Source organism: Drosophila yakuba, chromosome X (genome assembly GCF_016746365.2).
Source record: "Drosophila yakuba strain Tai18E2 chromosome X, Prin_Dyak_Tai18E2_2.1, whole genome shotgun sequence".
Lineage (NCBI taxonomy): Eukaryota > Metazoa > Arthropoda > Insecta > Diptera > Drosophilidae > Drosophila > Drosophila yakuba.
The window spans coordinates 9,915,413-9,934,966 of record NC_052526.2 but is presented as its reverse complement, the minus strand read 5'-3'; the positions used below and the strand labels follow the sequence as shown (position 1 = coordinate 9,934,966).

The window sequence follows — 19,554 nt, the reverse complement described above, 5'->3', positions numbered from 1 at the left end:
GGATGCCAAAACCCGTTGACGGCAAGTGGAGAGTTTTTCCCCGGGATGACTGAGATTGCGGAGATGTAATTAAGTCCACTGCATTTGTCATTTGTCAGAGGGGCTCCACAAGGACATGGTTAAAACGTCCTGGGTGTCCTTTTTGCCGCTCGTACTTCAGCTGTCCGCCTGCCTTTGTCTTCTGTTTCTGTTTTCTGAATTATTTATGCCAACGTGACATTTTTCCACAACGCCTGGCACAGAGTAGGCAGCTTAAATACACTACCAGCTTTTAAATACCCTTCGATTTGACCCGATTTCCACCGCACTTTTCCCCATTTTCCTTCATGTACATGCACCTGCACCTGCCACTGGGCGCAGTGTCTTTTAATTTACTGCGAAATGAGTTTGCCCAGTGTCGGGTAGAAGTGGGTGGCAATGGGAGCAATGGATATTGAGGGCCAAGGATGACTGCAATTGCTGACTTCTGCTAATTGACAGGATGGCAAAGTTTCCACGAATTATGGCCAACAATACCGGGGCGAGATGGTGAGCGGGGGAAGTGCTTAATTCGACAGCCTGGGAGATTTATAAGGCAGAAAGGGGTTTTCGCAGCGGAAAAACTCTTAAGCTGTCCTCTCAGTACAGAGTCCTTGCTAAAAAAAAATATTAGATTGCATATAACATCAAAGAATCATAAAGGATTCCTCGGCAAATCCTCACAATGTTATTCATAATAATGTATGTAAGATATATGTTTGGAATTAGTATGCGAATATGAACTAAACAATTAATAATTGGCATATGGTCTTTATAATTTAATATATTTACATTCTTCCTAATAAATGCAATAAAAAATATAAGCTAAGGCTACTGGTAATATAATAAAAAGCATGAAAGTCAATTCTGAAGCAGAACTACCCTTTCTGCGGAATTTGATTTGCATTCGTTGGGCTTTTGCATAATTCTGGGATTCTTGGAGCTTGGAGTCCGGGATCTGCTGAACAGACAGCTAATTGGCAGCTGATTAACATTCCCGGCTATTTTCGAGTTCCAAATTGAATCATAACCCATAATCCCAATCAGCGTCAAGGGTCACGTCCAGTCGCCAGTTGATTCGGGTAGGGCCGCCAATAATTTTTGGCTTTTTATTGCACGAATTTCCTTTCCTTGGTCCGAAATCAACAGTTGGTGGAGAATTGAGTTATGTTTCCAAAATAATTAAGTCGCACATTCATTAACACTCTTTTGCCGCTTTTGGCGTCGAAGGTATATGGGTTAACTTGGAATTTAAGCTTAAGTAGACGATTTTGCCACCTTGAATGAAGAACAATATTTTTACATAGTATTAGAGCGTAGTATACTTACTTTCTCGTTATTCATTTCAGTTAATTTCATACATTTTTCGAAATTAAAATTAAGTCAAACTTGGAATGCTATCCAAACACAAAGACTGCATTGTGTTTCATTTTTAAACAACTTTTAAAACTGCTTTTTAAATGTAGAAAATTGCTTTTTAAAAGCAAAAGTAATAAGTGGAGCTGCACCACTCGCGTCGAACTGCAGATGCAACATTTTGGTGGGGCGCCACTGCAGCGATTTGGCCATCGAACCAAGTTGGCAGTGCCGCATCGAACCGAACCTGCGTTCGAACCTGTTGTGTTTTGTTCGCGACGCCGCACAGTGGGGCAAAGGCGAATGGTCTGGGGCATGCGTTTTGAGACTGTGCTGGGTACAAGATATAAAACAGGCAAGCTACCACATACAGGGCATCACGTGGGGCTTATCAAAGATGTCCATTAATCTTATGCAATATATTTAGTAAAACTACTATTATTATTAATTGTAATTCACAGTGGGAAACCAAATAGTAAGCAGCACAAAAGCAATCGTTATTTTCCTGCAAATTAATTGGTGTTTTCGCACATTTTCGCAAGCATTCCAGGCACAAGCCATTTTAGTCAGTTTTTGCCCACTGTGCGTGCTTGGTTCGCTGCCTTTTGCTGCGCTGCGATTCCGCTCCAAATTTCATTCCGAACTTCGAAGTCGCGGGTGGCGGACGTTCGGCGGAAAAACTTGGAGGCTGCGGTCCCAAACGAGCGAAGAAACTTTAACTGAAGCCGAAACTGAAACTGAAACTAAAACCAAACTCAGACCAAACGAGACTTAAAAGAGAAAAGCGAAGAACGTGTGATAAGAACAGCAGAAACAACAACAACGACAACAGCTACAACAACAGCAACCAATGTTGACTTTTGATTTTCGAGCGCGTGTGTTTGGATTTATTTCTTTGCCATTTATAATATTCGTGCAAAACAAAACAAAAGCATAGTAACAACAACTAAAACGTGGTTCAGCTAATTCGTTAATTTTTGTTTTCACTTTTTTTTACTGTGCGTACGAGTGTGTGTGTGTGTGCGTTCGTTAGTTTTGTTTGCTTTTTAATTAGTTTCGACTCTTGTTTTGATTTTTGTCATTCCCTCTTCTTTTTTTTTTTTTGATTGAGCGAGATCTTTCTGTTTTGTGTTTCAACAGAACAAAACAAAGAAGCAAGCGAAACGAGAGCGAAAACAAGTAAGTGTATAAAATGGGAAATTCGATTTGGTAAATCGAGAGTCAAGTTCATTCGCAGCTATTTGCTACTAGTGATCTGTGATTTGTTATTTATTATTGTTATTTATTATTGTTATTGTTTTTGTTTCTGGTTCGCCTTTCAGTTTAACGCGGTGCACTCTACAAGTGCGCTGCTTGCGTCGGCGTCGCCGTCGACGTTGGCAGCGTTTGGGAGATACAGAAAACTGCAAGCGATCTTCGCGTTCTCCTCTTCCTCCCGATCTTCTTTGGCCGAACCGCCGGCGAAGGGAACACAGAGAGAAAGAGAGAGAACAAGAAGAGTTGCAGTTGTGCGATACCCTTTTTATGCATATATGTACTAATAAAGTAAATAATTGGTTCCATTATTATCTATAATAATAAAAAATAGTCGTTTAAACAACAATCATATAACTTTAATGTATTAATCGTTTAAGTTTTAACTGTGTCAAATCCGTATGAAATGGAGTTCTGGATTTTAACCTATTCAATATGCTCCAAAAGTACGGGGTATAAAAGAGAGCGGCTTGCTGTTTATGTTTTTGTTGCTTACAGTAGTTCAAACCAGGCTTAAAGAACACTTCCTTTCTCGCTCTTTCTTTCTGCGACTATCTCCCTCTCACTCCGGCACAACAACATTGTTGGCCAAAAGAGCGCAGCTAGGATTTAAGACTTAAATCTTATTAACCTTCTGAAAAGACAAAAATATATACAAATGTAAAATGAAATAATTAATTATCTCACATTTGCCAAGATGAAGATTGAATTTTTCATTGATGCTAGCAACAGAAAACCATGATTAATGGGTGTTAAATACTCGCAACCTGCCAACTAAACTACTGTTTGCAGCTTCATTTTGTCTGCCAGCATTTGACCCCCTTTCCGAAACGAAACGACGCCCCTGTCCCGTTCATAAAATATCCAAAAGCTTAAGCCAAAACCAAAGGCAGGGGGATGATAAAGTGTGGTTCGGCTTTTTAAGGATTTCGAGTGCGCGGCTTCCTCATCGATGCCGATGTCGAAATTGTTTTCCCCAAATGCTCTTGGCCTTCAGTGGGTTAATGGCCAGAAGCTACAATGCAGATCCTGGCAGGAAAGAAAGTGGAAAACGCGTGGGATTTCCTGGGGCAGTGTGTTATGACCGAAAGTCGCTTGTTTGTCTGCGGTGAAAACGCTAGAGAACCCCCCCCAAAACCCCCTCTTAACCCCTTCCGGCGTACTGAAAATTGCATTCCATGGACGTATCTCCGAACTAAACGCAGTTGCAGGCGCATTCCGCGGAACGGGGTGCAGTTAAGCGCAATCTTGTCTAGAATTTCAATACCAAACAAAACGCTTGGCGCTTTGACAGCCCATGGAGTGCAGTGGGGCTAAGGGCTTTAAGGGGTTAAGAGCGGAGTGATGTGGGCAGCGGATGGTTCTTAGCAGCAATCTAGACAAGTGGAAACTGCTCAGAATAATGCAATTCCAGCAGACGTCAAACGGCAAATGTAGCAAACAAAGGCCGCCAAGAGCAGCACTGTAAGTTTACATTTTGCTAAAGGAAAAAGGGTTAAGTTGGTAAAAATGCCATACTGCATTGGCATTATACGAATAATCGCTTTCCACATGCAAATAATTTAAGAGCTATGCATAAACCACTTTTAGAAGCAGCTTAAAACGCTTTGTACATTACATGTTTGTGATAGCACTTTACTTGGCTCTTCAGAATACATAAAAACAAGAGGTAAGGATTATTTATCAATTATGAGCCAAAATCTTGCAAAATTCCTGTGCTCAATAAATAAAAATTCCTTGCTGCTGAGATACCACATTAAAAACAATTCGTTTAATAGACATAAAATTCAATGAAGATTTATCAAGTGCTAGTCCAATAGACAAAGTTCAATGCTGGCATTGATATGTACATAGATGCTCATCTGGTATTATCCAGATGATGTGAAATATTTTTATTGATTTATTAACAAACAAATAGAATCCGAGCACAGAGCTGTTTTAAAATGCCTAGCAGCAGTTTTCCCAATGACTTTGATTATTGTGGGGGTGTAAACATCATACGATTTAACGGGTTGATTTAAAATCGTATCAATCTTTTCTTTATGGATTCCCTCTCTCCATCTCTCACTCTTTCTCTCCATTGATATGCCAGCTTATCATTTCTTTTCAATAAGAAGGATCGCCGCATTCTCTGGCGTATTGTATTTACTTTATGATAGCATAAAAGTTAATACATTTTTGATTTATAGAGAGTGAAATAAATGTTACCAAGCGATTGATAAACGATTTGATATTAAAGTTCATATACTGCTGTTCAAACTGGCAAACTGCAAATAAAATATTCATTACAGCCTTAAATACATTTAGCACTTGAACTAGTTTACTTTAAACTTGAATAACTGCAACCCATTTCCTGTTGATTTTTCATTGATTAAGTAAGCTGCGTTTTGCTTTAACAATATCTGAGCTAAGTAACGTGGGGTTTCCCCAGTCCGCCCCCCCTTTTTGCTCCGCTCCTCACTTTTTCCATTGAGGCTAAGTAACCCACTAATGTAAAGGTTGTATCCGTTTTTTGTGCACCTGTTTTTTCACCTGCCTTGAACGAATTTTCCCTGCCGCCTCGGGGAATCCCTCGACTGTGCCATTTCCCCCGGCTGCCCCCCAGCTGAGTTGCAGTCCATTCAAATGCATTTTCCTGCAGCAGCTTTTCCCCTGATTCTGCTGCTTATGCTCGTCGAACAGGGAGGGGGTTTCCGCCCTTGGCTTTCATCTTGCCTCGAGTTTCGTTCCTTACTTTATTACCGCAGGACATTTGGTGCTGCTGCTCGTGCGTTGAGGTCCTTGCCACAAAACAACAAACACAAAAACAACTGGCAAGAAAAAAGGCAAAAGGCCACCAACAACAAGAAAAACAAACGAGAAAAAAAAAAGAAATGACCACCCAAAACCAACCTCTTTCTGAGGTTTTCCCCTGCAGTTTTCTGTGCCTTTGAAGGGTCGTTTCCATTTTGACATTCAACTTTTCGTGGCATTGTTGGCCGGCAACAATGGGCCACAATTTGCTGCTTTTATTTATGGAAAATTAAAATTAAAACTGATTAATTAAGCAGCAGCAAGTGGTAGTAGCAGCAGCACCACCACCAGCAAAAGCAACAGCAACCAAATCAAATAAAAATAAAATAATAATAAACACGGTTTTTTTCGTGTCGCTTGGCTGTGCTGAACTTTTGTATGAATTTTTAAATTACTCGTATAAAATTTATGTTTTTCTTTTCAATGCTCGCCACACATGGCAGTGGGCTGAATGGTCGAAAAGGGGCGGGGCCAAAAGGGGGCTGGTGGTGGTGGCCAGACCAGTTTCAGTTTTCAGACTTTGTCGCTGAAAATCTCTCGAACAAATTTCCGAAGCGTGAAGAGCGTCAAACAGCGACGGCGTCTCAAAAGTAGCTCTGAAAAAATCGTAATAAAAATCAAAATCCATAGCAGAAACAGCTGTTTTGGCTCTAACCTGATGCACTGACAAAAAAAAAGAGTATTGTGTAGGAGAGTTCAGAAGATTTAACATATAATAGTGCTTATTATTATTTGTTATTTAGCCCACCTTTTTTCCGAGTGCAGTGGCAACTGCTAATGTTGCTGCTGTCGTCGCGATCTCAACTGGCGATCAGAGTTGAGCCGAATTAGATGTCTCTTTTTGGTTTGATTGAGACTCGGCTTGGAGTTTTTCCCCTGCACATACACTCACTTCAAATCAGAGTCTCACGACCAAAAGTAAAAACTTATTTTTTGAAAAGAAATCCCACTTTAGGCTTTACTTGATTTTTTCAACTATAAAGCTAAATGTGTTACAAAATGCTCTAAAAATAAATTAATATTTAATTAGGGGAATAATATTTGTAGGGGAATTAATTAAATTAAGCGTAGGGCATGCAAAAAGGGGGTGCATGGTATTTATTTTTCCGATTTGAATTTGTTACTCTTCGTTCGTTCTCAAACTCGGAATCGAAATCGGAATCCGTATCTCTGTATCTCTGTATCTGTATCTGTTGCTACAGCTGTTACTGCGGCTATGACGCCAAAGCTAAAGCTACAGCTAAAACTGAATCTGAATCTGAATCTGATGCTGAAGCTGAAACTGAAGCTAAGGCTGACTCAAGGTGACGTAATGGCAACGCCTAAAGTGGCTTTTATACGCTCCACCAGATCAAGTATCAATTACAAATAAGCAAAAGTGGGCACTTTGTGGGTCAGGGGAAGTTGGCAATCCCCCGAGAGAGAGAGAGAGAGGAGGGGGGTGGCAATTCAGTTGGGAATTGGGATCGGAGGGCGCTAAAATCGGGGGTAAACAGACCGAGTGGCACTTGGCGATACAAAAATATCTGATTTGTGGGCAACTGCGAACTTTTCTCGCCTGCTTCAAGTTTTATTTGAGTATAAATTATAGGGCGCTAAAAATAGCCGATCTCATTTCGTGGGCATCAACTGCATCAGTGAGTTTGGGCGAGTGTACGAGTATATCTCGAGGATTCGAGTTCTTCTTCTGGTGACAGCAGCCCCGGGATATCGGTTTACATTTGGCCAACAGAGTCTCCTGCAACTGACGTTTCAACTTTCCGTTTTGGCCAGACACTCGTGAACAGCTGTCACTCTACAAAACATACAACAAAAAATAAAACACAACAAAAATAAGAATAAAACTTCGAAAACAAAATCTCCCACAAGCCTTCAACTTCAACAGAAGCCCAAATTCAATGCGAAATGAGAAATAACCGACACGACTAAAAAAAAAACGGAGAACTGAAAAGCTGAAAACTGAACAGTTTTTTTCAACAGTAGCAATAACAATTCGCAAAGCAAATGTAAATAAACATTAAGGAGAGGGGCACAAAAAACCAGATAAATAAATCGGTATTGTTAAAACATTGTACGCCACACTAACAACAGAAATAACACCATTAATTGGCAGATTGGCAGAAAATTAAACAGCCAGAAATTTTGAGCAAAAGCAACAATAAGTGCACAAATTAACTCGCTTAAGTTTGCTGTGTTTTTAAACACCTCGTCAATGGCGCCGATAAAAAGTGCTACATTTTCTCATATTCACCAGCGAGCAGAGCGATTTTATATCATCACGATTCCTTTTAAACTAGCACTCTAGAAAAATCTTGAAGCAGATATAAAATATAAGATGCAAAGAAACCAAAATTCTGACTAATTTTCACAAGGCTATAAAGTTACCTTATCAAAACTCATTGAGTGGCAAAATTATTGAATTCGAAATTATTTTTTATTATATTATCAAAAGAGACTTTAGCATTTGAACTGTTTCTGGATTTATTGTTCGAATCTGGTGGCATTTTTTAAAATTTCCAAAGAAGGAGTTGCAACAAATGATTTGTGTATATTTCTATTACTGAATATATTTAAGTTAGTAGCTGAGTGTATTAAAAGTTCGTTTTTAGTGTGATTGGTGTTCATTCTGCCTTTTTTCATTACCCCTCAACGGCTGTTAATTTTTTTTGTTGTATCTGGTTCTTTTGTTTATGTTTGTTTTTGTTAATCTGTGTCTTTTATTGTTGTTGGTGCCGCCGTTTTTTCGCCTATTTGCACTTTTCCGTCGTTTATTTGTCTTTCAACTTTTCGACTTTGTGCTTCGAGTTCATGAGCGCCAAAACCAAAACCAAACCGAAACCTCCCACCGCCCCACTCCCCCACTTCTTCTTCTTCTTCTTCTGTTGGAGTCATGTAAACAAATGTTTAAAAATGAATTTTTCAATTCCCATTTAATGTGGCAGCAACATGAACAATAACAAGCTGTCCATCCCCTTCCAATTACATGCATCCCATCGCCAGGGAATTGGGTGTGTTTTTGATGTGCGGAGGTCAAGGACGTGTCGAGGTCAGCCCTGGGCCATAGATCTATGTGTGTGTGTGTGTGTTTGGGGGGTGGTGGGGGATTCCCCAAGAACTGACCACTGGGAAAACTTCACACGCCGCTTTATGGCACACTTGCTCCTCATTTGCAGTCCCATTTTCGTGGCGATGATGATTTATTCATCACGAATCTCTAACCCACTTGCTGCCATTGAGCTTTTACTACATTCTTGTTCACCTTTTAGTTTACATAGTTATTCCATTTTCCACATCAAATAGATAGAAAATCGAGCTTTTCCATAAACTCAGCGCTTCCGATTTTCCGCGGAAAATTCCCTGACATGCATTTCGATTTCCCCCTATTACACAACGACACATCTCTTTCCGCATCGAATTCCCCGCGGATTCCTGGTGGTTCCCTCGGCATGTGGCGGATGATTAGCATTAATCAAGCTGTTGATGATGGCTCCGCTTATCATTAGGCTGATGATGCTATAATGCTTTGATGGGTCCAATGGATCTGGATCCACTGCCTGGACGGAGAACTTTCCGCTGCGAATAAAGCAATCAACGCACCGATCTGGTCCGATCCGAACCGATCCATAAACACATTGTCTCGCCGGCCAGCGTGTGCCTCATAAAAATGAGAATGTTTCCATTCGCATTTAGGGGTAATTACCGCACGGCATGGAATCACTGGGATCATTTGATTCACCCAGGGATCACTGGAGATCACCCTGCACCCCCGTGCATGTATGTACATACATATATTCATTCGAAGCTCCCTTTTTTTTCTTTTTGTATTTCTTTCCTTATTATCCCACGTTCGCTTAACTTAACGAATTTGAAATCCGATTCGCCAGTTGTTTGCTCAGTGTTTTTCTTCCATAATTAATTTTTTCTTGATAATTATAGAGAGCTATTGACCGGGTGGGTACACAGTTTATTTTACACCTTACAATTGGGGAGGCTCACTGGCAGTTTGCATTGTTCTGGCCATAAAGAGCCCCCGATTGCCACGCCCCTGGCCTCAATTAGAGAAACAGCTGCATTGACTTTTGTTCTTAGTCTCGTCTGGCTAAGTCTTGGCTTAGCAAGTGATTATAGTGATTATACGGGAATGCAGTTTCCATATAAATACACACATATAGACATATAGACATATGTCGCATATGCCACACACAAAGACTACGAAGAAGTCCACATAGTACGCTTTAAATATTTATAGAGCGCTTACTGTCTGGCGCACTAATCGTGATTGTGAGTGTATTCCTCTGAATGTGAGTGTAGTTGTGAATGTCAATGTGCCCTGAGGACCAGAGAATAGGAATCGAAATCAGTTCAGTGCCAAAGTCGACAATTCATTGTTTAAGCAGCGAGATCCTACACAGCTACAAAGCGGGTCATGTAAAATAGGCTAAGTTCTGGAGATGTACTCTGAAAATGGCAAGTATCTGTAAGAAAGAGCATTGTGATATTACCATTTTAAGCACTCAAATCAACAAACACATTTCTGTATCTTTGAGATAGTTGGTAAACTCTCAACGAAATTGTAAAGTTGAGAATTTGTCACAGTGTGTGCCACATATGTATGCGTTGACTGATGATGATGATGATGACGATGACTTTGCGCCACTCGCACTACCACACTTGCATCGAACGAGTATCATATCAAATGTTAATGAGCAATTTGTGCATAATCACGGCGCACAAGCCACAAAAGCCAAAAAAGCCGCACATTGCGAAATCGGAAAGTGCCACGCGTTTAGTGGCTGCAACTGCAGCAGCAGCAACATCACAGCGGCAACATCAAGCAGCAGCGGCAGCCCCAACAAGTGGGGCAATCAGTCAATGAATCGTTTTGGGACAGCTTCACTATTGGGGCTTCACTTTAGTCAAGTGGCGCGAATAATGGAACCAAAAGGTTACCAAAATCCGTGGAAAACCAGAAATCGCAGAGATTCTTAATTAGTTTACTTGGTACATACATAGATTGTCAGTATTAAAATATTAAAATATATATTGTAGTTAGCGGCACTTTTATGATCTCTTACCTAATGGATCTGCGTTCTTATCGACAGTATTAACCCACACATTCCTGGTGGCCAGACAAGAAGTATCAAAGTCTTTGCATCGCATTTATCAACCCTAATCGATCTGCACACAACAAATTGCGATTGCATTGTCCGACTTGGGGACTTTACCCAGATATATGCTATATATATACATATATATATATACATTCACATTCTATCGTGTCTGGGCGTCTGCTTCCTGCCGTTGCACTTGGCACTTAACACTCGGCACTTGCTGCAGCCGGGGGTTCATTCAAATGCCCGATATCGGAGCTGTAAATGAGCAAACAATTGCGCTTGTCAAATGACATAATCCGTCCATAAATATTGTATAAACAATATGGAATTGAGTTCTATCTACTGCAGTTGCTGTTCTTACTCTACTATTTCGTTGCTGACTGCGATGCGTCACAAGACGGCGTGAACTGTAAGGCAGTAGTGCACTGAGAAAAAACGGCTGTAAGATACAGCGGCCCATGACTAGTACACACCTAAATGAAAAGTATGAATATGAACCTTGAAACTGCGCATGCCGTTTTTGTAAAAAGTTTGTTATTTAGCAGGCCTTTCGATCTATCTGAGTAAATAAAATACCCAATAGATATTTTTTTATACTTTTCCTGCATTTGCAGAGCTGCAATCATTTCTCTGCATTCGGAGCTAGACAAAAGAATGGATTGTGGGGGAAAGACTCGAACAAGTGAGCTAGTTACACCACCGGCACAATGGGCCGCAGGCGGGACAAGTGCAATCAGTGCTGATACAAATTAATTACGACGCAGACAGAGCTCAGACGAAACGCTATACATGTATGTATATGCACCGATATCGCGTGGGGAGATCTCGATTTGACATTGGCATCTCAACGGCAAGAAGGGAAGCCCGCCAAGTGGCCGACTTGGAACCGACTTGGAACCGGCGGAGCAAGTGCCGTAATCCGAGACATCCACAACCGAGACACACCGCCACCGATCGCGGCATCTTTGCAGCTGCATTATTACCATATACATATATGTATATAAATATATGTATATATGTGAGGAAAACAGGAAGTAATCACTCTCCTTTGCATGCGAACGATTTACAATAAATAATTATGATAATGCTGCTGCTGCTGCTGCTGGCAATGTCAGTGATGAAACTCGGGCAACGACACAGCTAAATCGACAGGAAGGAAGTGTTTGCACTTGTTAATGCCCGGATCCGCAATCCACAATCCGCAATCCACAATCCCAAGTGCCCAATCTGCGATCTACACGCCCACCGAGATCAGCGGAGCAACCTCATCATCGTCTGACAATTGGCAACACCTTCGAATAACACAACAAATGGGCAGGCGTGGCAGGGGCTTTATTTGGGGGCGTGGCCAGAGCCATATCTGTTGGCCATAAAAGTCGAAACTTAAGCTATCTGGTAAATCGGCAATTAGGTTATAGTAAAAAAGGGCTTAAGTGCCTGCTGTTTGAAATAAATGCAAAAGCAAGTGGGCTGGGCATTAATGTTAATTACCTCTTATATTCGGCACTTAAAGTTTAGAAACTGTCGTATATATAATTATTTATGGTAATTTCAGCAATTGGCAAATTGTAGCAGTTCATTGCGATGTGGTATTTTAAAGAGCTTATAATTAACTTAAAACAAAACAATAAATAATACTTTGTAAATGGATTATATTCTAACGCGATGAGGTTTCATGCTCAATAATGTATCGCTGCAAAGTGAAATGAATGGTTAAAGTCAAAAAGTCAAAACCCCGGCCTAATGCAATAACAATTTATTCAAACTTCGGCTACCAAAGAGCCAAACAAGAGGACCAACTTTTAAGCTTAACCGCACCGTTTTGAAAACATTGCCACATTTCCACATTTCCACCGCGCCATTAAAGCTTTGACTTTGACCGACCGAAGGGATTTTCGAACTTTCTTTTGAAGAACACTTTTGAACACTTTCCCTTTCCCTTTTTATTTATATTTTTTTTTTTTGGATTCACAGATGTTCATTGTTCTCGTGAATTTTGGGCACGAGTGTCTGGTTTTATTTGACTTGCTGGCACTCTTGTTCGGCTACAATTTCGATGTTCGAGGTTCTTGAATTTCGTCGCACTTGGCGCAAAATGAAAGTGATAATAAAAAAAAAGAGGGAATGTAATCGAAGGGCGATGGGGTTAAGTCATTGTAATATTCGAATTACAAGCTGGACGGAGTGCAAAAATTTCCTGGTATTTTCTGGCATTCCACAAATGTTGTTATCACTCCTCGCAATCGACTTATATGTGCTATAATAGCACACAAAATTCCACCTGAGAGCCAATTTAAGCCGAAAATGTTTCGTTTTGTATGGGTTTATGTTCCCCGGCGCTTTTTATGTTGTATAAACTAATGGTAAACAAATTGTAAAAACGGATTCATTAACTTCTGTGTAAACTGTGCAGCCAACTCAATGGTAAATAGTTAGCAGACTTTACATTTTAAATTGCTTGGCGAATAAAAAAAAAACAAAACTGGAAATGATCAAGTTATATGGGAATTGCGTAAAACATCAATTGATTTAATGCTTAGCTTCTTCAGCATGCTCATTCAACTTGCTCCATAGAGTTTACCAGCTTAGTGGAATTTGTCCGCAGTATCATTACATGATTATTGCCCCTGCTGGCGACCTTCCCACCCCCCCTCTGGGCCACCCACTGTGGAGCAATGCCCCACCCGCATGTTTCTCCATGCTTTTTTTTTTTGTTTCCTCTGGAGCGGAAGCCACCAAACAAGCGGGATTCATGAGCACATCATCATTATCATCGGGGCCATTATTATGCATTATGTGTGCCCCGATTACCATCTCCGTTTGTCGGACGAGGGCTTCCCGTTCCCGTCCACGGGGTTGCGGAAGGTTCCGGGGACTTCTGGTGGGGATTGTGGGGAGTTCCGGGTAGTTACGGGTGGTTTCGGCCATTCCGGGGGTATAAGGATAATCGGACTTTTCGCAACTTTGCGCGATGAGTGCGCTTGCATGGCCCATCACATGATTATGGCCATGAATTGTGTAGGATTACGAAATAAATGCGAGAGCGGCAATTGATTATCACAATTTTAAATATTTTCCGGACGGCAAGACAAGCTACAATTTGTTGCCAAATTATTCAACATTTTCCGGATATTAAAATGGGCACATAAGTCACATTGCTTAACTTATTATAGGCGATGAACGAAAGAAGTATTCAATTTCTATGGGCAAACTGTTTACACATTGTTTAACATATATATTTCTTAAGCATCTCCAAGTTTCTCGCAAGTTTTAAATCATAAATGAATATTAAAGCAACAATTTAGATATCATTCTCTGAGAAAGTATATAATGCACTTATCACACTCTTCGAAAGCAACAACTTGATAGAGTTTTATCGAAACCATGTCACTGGAAATCTGCTCAACTTTTATGGCTCATACATCAGATACTCGGATAGTCATTTTTTTTTTGCCACCCCGCGCGTTCCACGATGTCTGAAGTTTTTCGTTGAGCTAAAGTTTGTGAAATAGCTTGGAAAATAAGTTTTGCTGAGCGATGATGGAAACTGACAAACAACTTGATGCATTGGATAAGCACTTGGCCACGATGATGGCGACAAGTGGCAATTGGGATTGAAATAGAGATTGAGATGGAGATGGAGACTCAGAGAATTGGAAATGCGACTAGATGCTAATTAAAAGCGGCGACAAATTGAATCAACGTTGAGTCGCGGCAAAGTTGGGCCTTGCACGATTTTCTCAATATCTCTAATTGTTTCCCCTCATTTCCCATATGCATATACATATATGTATATATTATATATACATATATTTACTCCAACCTCTCTCTAAAAGCCAGACAAACAGCCGCCAACGATAATCGATGAACACAAAGCCAGCGAAAAATAAAACTTGAAATTTATCACCGAAAGATTCTTGAACTCGTCGCTAAGGTCGTCAACTGTCCCCCCTTCCCCCACCCCTTTGCAACAATCCCCCTCGAGTACCGCCCCCTCACCCCTTGCCACGCGATCGGAACAGGTATCTCGGTGTGTGCTGCTGACTGATTGTTTGACTGATTGATCGCCCGATCATTGATTGATTAACTGCCGCTCGCGCTCTTCTTACACTCAGAGAAATGACAGCGGCAGATGGTCCTATGTTTATCTATATTATTATGCTTTTTGTTTACAATTCTGTTTCAATTGAGGCTTTACAGAGCTCTGGTTTAAATAACTAGATAACTTATTCATTTTAAGTTAATCTTACCTATTAATATTAATTTAATTTGTATATTGATTATGGTGTATTGATTTTAGCTTTGATTAATAGTGTTAGATGTATTTACTGACTGTTTCTCCCTGTGCATCTGTGTTTCAGGCATGTGGCAGCCATGAGGCGGCAGCGTTCCACTCGCCGCCAGCTGTTATTATGTCCGGCCACTTGTTGCAGGCATTCATGATGCAACTGAAGCTGCGGCGACCGGCGGCACAGCAAACTCAATTCCAGTCTCAACTGGGCTGCGGCCACAAAAAACACTCATACGCCATGTGGGCGCGAGGCGATCGGTGGATGTTGCAAGAACGGCAGCCAACAACAACAGCAGCGACGGGCGCCACACTGGCCCACGGCCAAGGCTAGGGCTAAGGCTAGGGCCACAGCCACAGCCACTGCCACACAGCACCACCACCACTCCAAAAAACCACCCACACCACCAGCCAGCAGCTATAGTAATACAAAACACAACCACCACCACCACCGCCACCAGCAGACAGGAACAACAACAACAACATTCAACTGAAACATCAAGGAAAGTTGAAGAATTCCGTTGAACTCGAACGAAACAAAAATATCCAGAAAATGTCTGAGGTAAGCCAAAGTCATAGTTACACAGAGAAAAAAAAGAGTGCATTTATACCAATTAAAAACTGCGTCTAATACATTATTAATACATTTATAGAAATATATCCTGATTATGTAAGATAAAGAGGAAATGAAGAGAACTTTGATATCAAATATATATTAGACTTACACTGTAGATCTATATTTAGTGCAGTGCGTCCTTAAGGATGATGAAAGGAGCGAGACAGAGAGCGTTTCTTTGAGGCATCCTTTTTAAAGAGACGGGGGTCAGAATTTCCATTTTTATTGAATTAAAATCGATTTTCAGTTTATTCTATCAAAAGACTTAAGAGCATCAAACACATTAAAAGCAAAAAACCGCACACACCCACACAGACACAAGAACCTATTTGTGAGCAGAGTGGTGTGCGTGTGTGTGTGTGTGTGTGTATTTATGTTAGTGTGTTTGTACTCAAAACAAGAAGAACAAGAAGAGGTCGCTTTCACATACAAAGTCTTCAACTATAAACTTATACATATAAAAGTGGGTGATTGGCAGGGGGAATAAACTGCAATAAATGCTAGATAAAAATCGAATTGGCCATTTTCTACAAGAGAGATAGGAAATTATAAACTTTTTTGAACAATAACACGGCCAATTTAAACGTGACTTGGATGGAAAACAAATGGCTTATAATATTTAATAATAATAATATGTAATTTAATTCCACGCAATATAGTATTGCTTACAATCATTGTTCATTTTTAATTCCCGTATTACAAAATATTTTTTAATTATATATTCTTCATAGTAACATTTTGCTACTAAATTATTTTCTCTGTTTTAATCCTTGGGCAAAAATATGTATTATTCTTTTGGAATGTTAAGTGCATTCACTAACCTTTTTTAATACAAATGTTTGGAGCATCTTCAACGCCATCGGTTCTTGACCTTAAGATTATATGGTGGCTTTATGATTATTTTGGAGCCGCTTTCCGTGGGTTTTACATTTCTTTAGCTGCCCTTTCTCCACTGCCACTTCCTGCTGGCATTTCCCGCATAGGCATTTGAATTTTGGGTCACTGACGTCGTCATCGTCATCGTCTGGCGTCGCCATCGCCATCGCCTCATGTTTATGTATGTGTGACTCCATGTGGCGAGTATACGGTTATATGGAGCATACCTATAGGGTGGTAGCATCGTGAGCAACAGGCGGCAATAACTGAGTCGAGCAGCTGTCGCCATAAACAAGCACGTCGGAACCACCCACCCACCCACTCACTCACTCACTGCTCGCACACGCAGACATAAATATTGACCTAATTTGCACCTGTTTACAAATTCATTTGAGCCACCCAACTAACCCCACTCCATCCTGCCATTTTGCGTCCTGGCAGGACTTTGTGCTTTTGCCGCATGATTTATGCAGCAAACGGAGCGCGACAACCACGCCGGCGTCTCCATCGCGAGCACTCCTAAGTGGGTCGACCATGTCCGTATCCACATCCACATCCACATCCACGTCCACAGGCACATCCATACATCCACGTGCTCATTCACGTCCAAGTTGCACAGAAGCCAAAGAACGCAACTTCCAGCGCTCCAAAGCTAATGCACTACGAGAAAATAGCCATGAAAATGTAGTTTAATAGCGACTCTATTCTCACCAATAAAAATGAAACAGTCCATTTCCATTCAATATTGAAAAAACTCTCTCACGTTCGATAATTAACATTTGCGCTTTTATTTTCATTATTTTTACCCGGTAATTTCTTCAACAATATGACATTTTCTCGCTGTGCATGGCTTTTCGGTCAGATTGCTGGTTGGCATGTTATTAGGGAGAATATTTGCATTTTCAACCCGGTCGTTGGAGGGAAAAGTTAGCTGCGGGAGCAACAAATTTGCAAATGCGAATTTCGATGTTATTCTGCGCTGGCTTACGCGGCGTATACTCGATCTGCTAGGGTTGGGATGACAGGCAAAAAGTAACAAACTAAAATAAGGAACTAAATAGGCTAAACTAAGTGAAATTTGCAAACATTACAAGCCTCGCTTTCGATGAAGATAAATCTAGAGTGTATGCTTTTGTAGATGGAATATAAATAGTTCAAATTAAACTCGCTTCCCTCTAGAAGATAAAGGTAATAAATAGCAAAAAGATAGAAAGCGGTTTTAGAGAGCTAAGAGATGCGACCCTCGAGTAGAAAGAGAGATGGGACTTGAAAATCATTACCAGTTGGACAATTGGTGCTCCATCAGAAGTGAGTTAATCCCGAGAAGAGTCTGAAATTGAGATACTTAGCCGGGTGAATGCTTAACTTTAATTGCCGAGTGCACCAGTTGCGGATTAGGAGCACTCGAAACGCGAAACGATTCAATTGAGGACTTAATGAGTGCCTTGGTCATTTGCCTCGCATCGAATGGATGCCACTGATGGTAATGTTGATGATGGTAATCATGATGATGGTAATGATGATGATGGCGATGATTATGGCGTCTGGCAATTAGGCCGCCCTGCCATCAACTTGTCCTCGCCCATGACATTGCCATTGAATTATCCTCATCCTTAACCACATCCTCATGTCCATTTCTATTTCCACTCTGGTTATTCCCATCGTCCGCATCATCATCGCTGCTTGCTGCTTTGGCAGCTCGAATCTGTTGTTGTCCGGGCATTGATTTCCCTTGATTGATGCGTTTTTAATGAAGGCGGAGAAGGTGCCAGGTGCCTCGAATCATTAGCGCGATTTGCTACACTCCACTCCTCTGTCTTTCTATGTATCTGTAACTGAGTCTTGTCTCCGCTTTTCTTTATTTTTTGCGTGTTGCCCCCGAAAGACAAACAGCCAGCCCTGATCCGCAATAAACTAAATGAAAAATAAATAGTCAATAACAATGGGGAAAGTGGAGCAGGCAGAGAGGTTTCCCCTCGCAAAACCAGAAGGCGAAGAAAGTGTCGCAATGTCGTGGCCTGAAATTGACACAGCACTAAAGTTACGGCAAGCAAACAAAAGTGGCCAACAAGGAGCTGTGGGTCAGGTTGGAAAAAGGCAGCCCATCACAACTGTGTGGAAAATGGGGAAAAACTGCGATGGGAGAAGAGCAGGAAAACGGGAAAACGGGAAAACTGGACAACTGGCAACCGAATGGAACTTCTCCACGTGAAACGTGTACACATGAACACGGTTGCAGCGCCCAAGGATATACGTGCATGTCGTTGCAAAGGATCTGCGCCTGCAAGTATGCCGTAAAAAATATTGTAATCACAAACTAGGCAAACGAAAGACCCCGAAACAGAACAACATGTTACAAGGCAAAATGACACGTATCTCCACCAGTTTTGTCACTTTTCACACGAACAGCTCGTCTGTTAGCAGTTCATTTTGGAAACAAGACACATCGAATAAATGAATGGGAGAATGTGGGTTACAACATGATTTTTTGCGAGTACTCAATTAAAACCAAATAGACACTTCACTTCCTAACGAATTTAACGAGGTATAGCATTTAATTGTTGTAATAATATTTATCAATAAGACAGCGACAGCAGCTGCTGTGGCATTAGTTTCCATTTTTATTTTAATTGCAATGTTTACATTTAAATTCTGAGTCCTTATGTATTTTGGTTTAACCTAAGAGACCATTTTTTTAAACTAAAACAATACCATATTACTTCTTTCTGGGTCACCAAGAAATAAAATATATATATTTATTATTTTTGAGTTTATTAAAAAATACTAAATAAAAAATAATACTAAATACTAAGTAATAATAAATACCAAAAATTACTAAATCCTAAGTAATAGTAAATACTAAATATTACTAAATACCAAATAATACTAAATACTAAGTGATACTAAATACTAAATAATACCAAATAATAGGTGCCCTTCTCTGCGCTTCTCAAAAGTCCTACTTAACCAAACAACCTTTTCAGGGTTTTTTTTAAAAATACCAAGTGAAAGAAGTGATTTTAGTGGCCGCAGAAAATATCAATAATGTGCATTCGACCAAGTGTAAGTGCCTGAGCCAGCTATTTTCGAGTAGCTTCAACCAGCTGTGAGCTCTGACGTGGAGAGAGGAAAGGAGCTGGGCAAAAGGAGAGAGACGCTTAACTTTTGGCGGTAGGAAGAATCCAATCTCTTTCCAACGGTTATTGGCAAAAAATCATCATCAAAAATGGAAGAAAAGT

General features: G+C 40.6%; 1 protein-coding gene across 1 annotated transcript in view; it reads left to right on the top strand.

Annotated features, from left to right (window-relative positions):
* The first annotated feature begins 2,008 nt into the window (after nucleotides 1-2,008).
* Nucleotides 2,009-19,554, top strand: part of LOC6524839 (adenylate cyclase type 9) — a 41,500-nt gene continuing 23,954 nt past the window's right edge. The window contains exons 1-2 of the mRNA XM_002100643.3: nucleotides 2,009-2,553; nucleotides 14,897-15,385. Coding sequence (XP_002100679.3) covers nucleotides 15,377-15,385 — 9 coding nt within the window. The 5' untranslated portion in view covers nucleotides 2,009-2,553; nucleotides 14,897-15,376. The remainder of the gene's footprint in view (nucleotides 2,554-14,896; nucleotides 15,386-19,554) is intronic.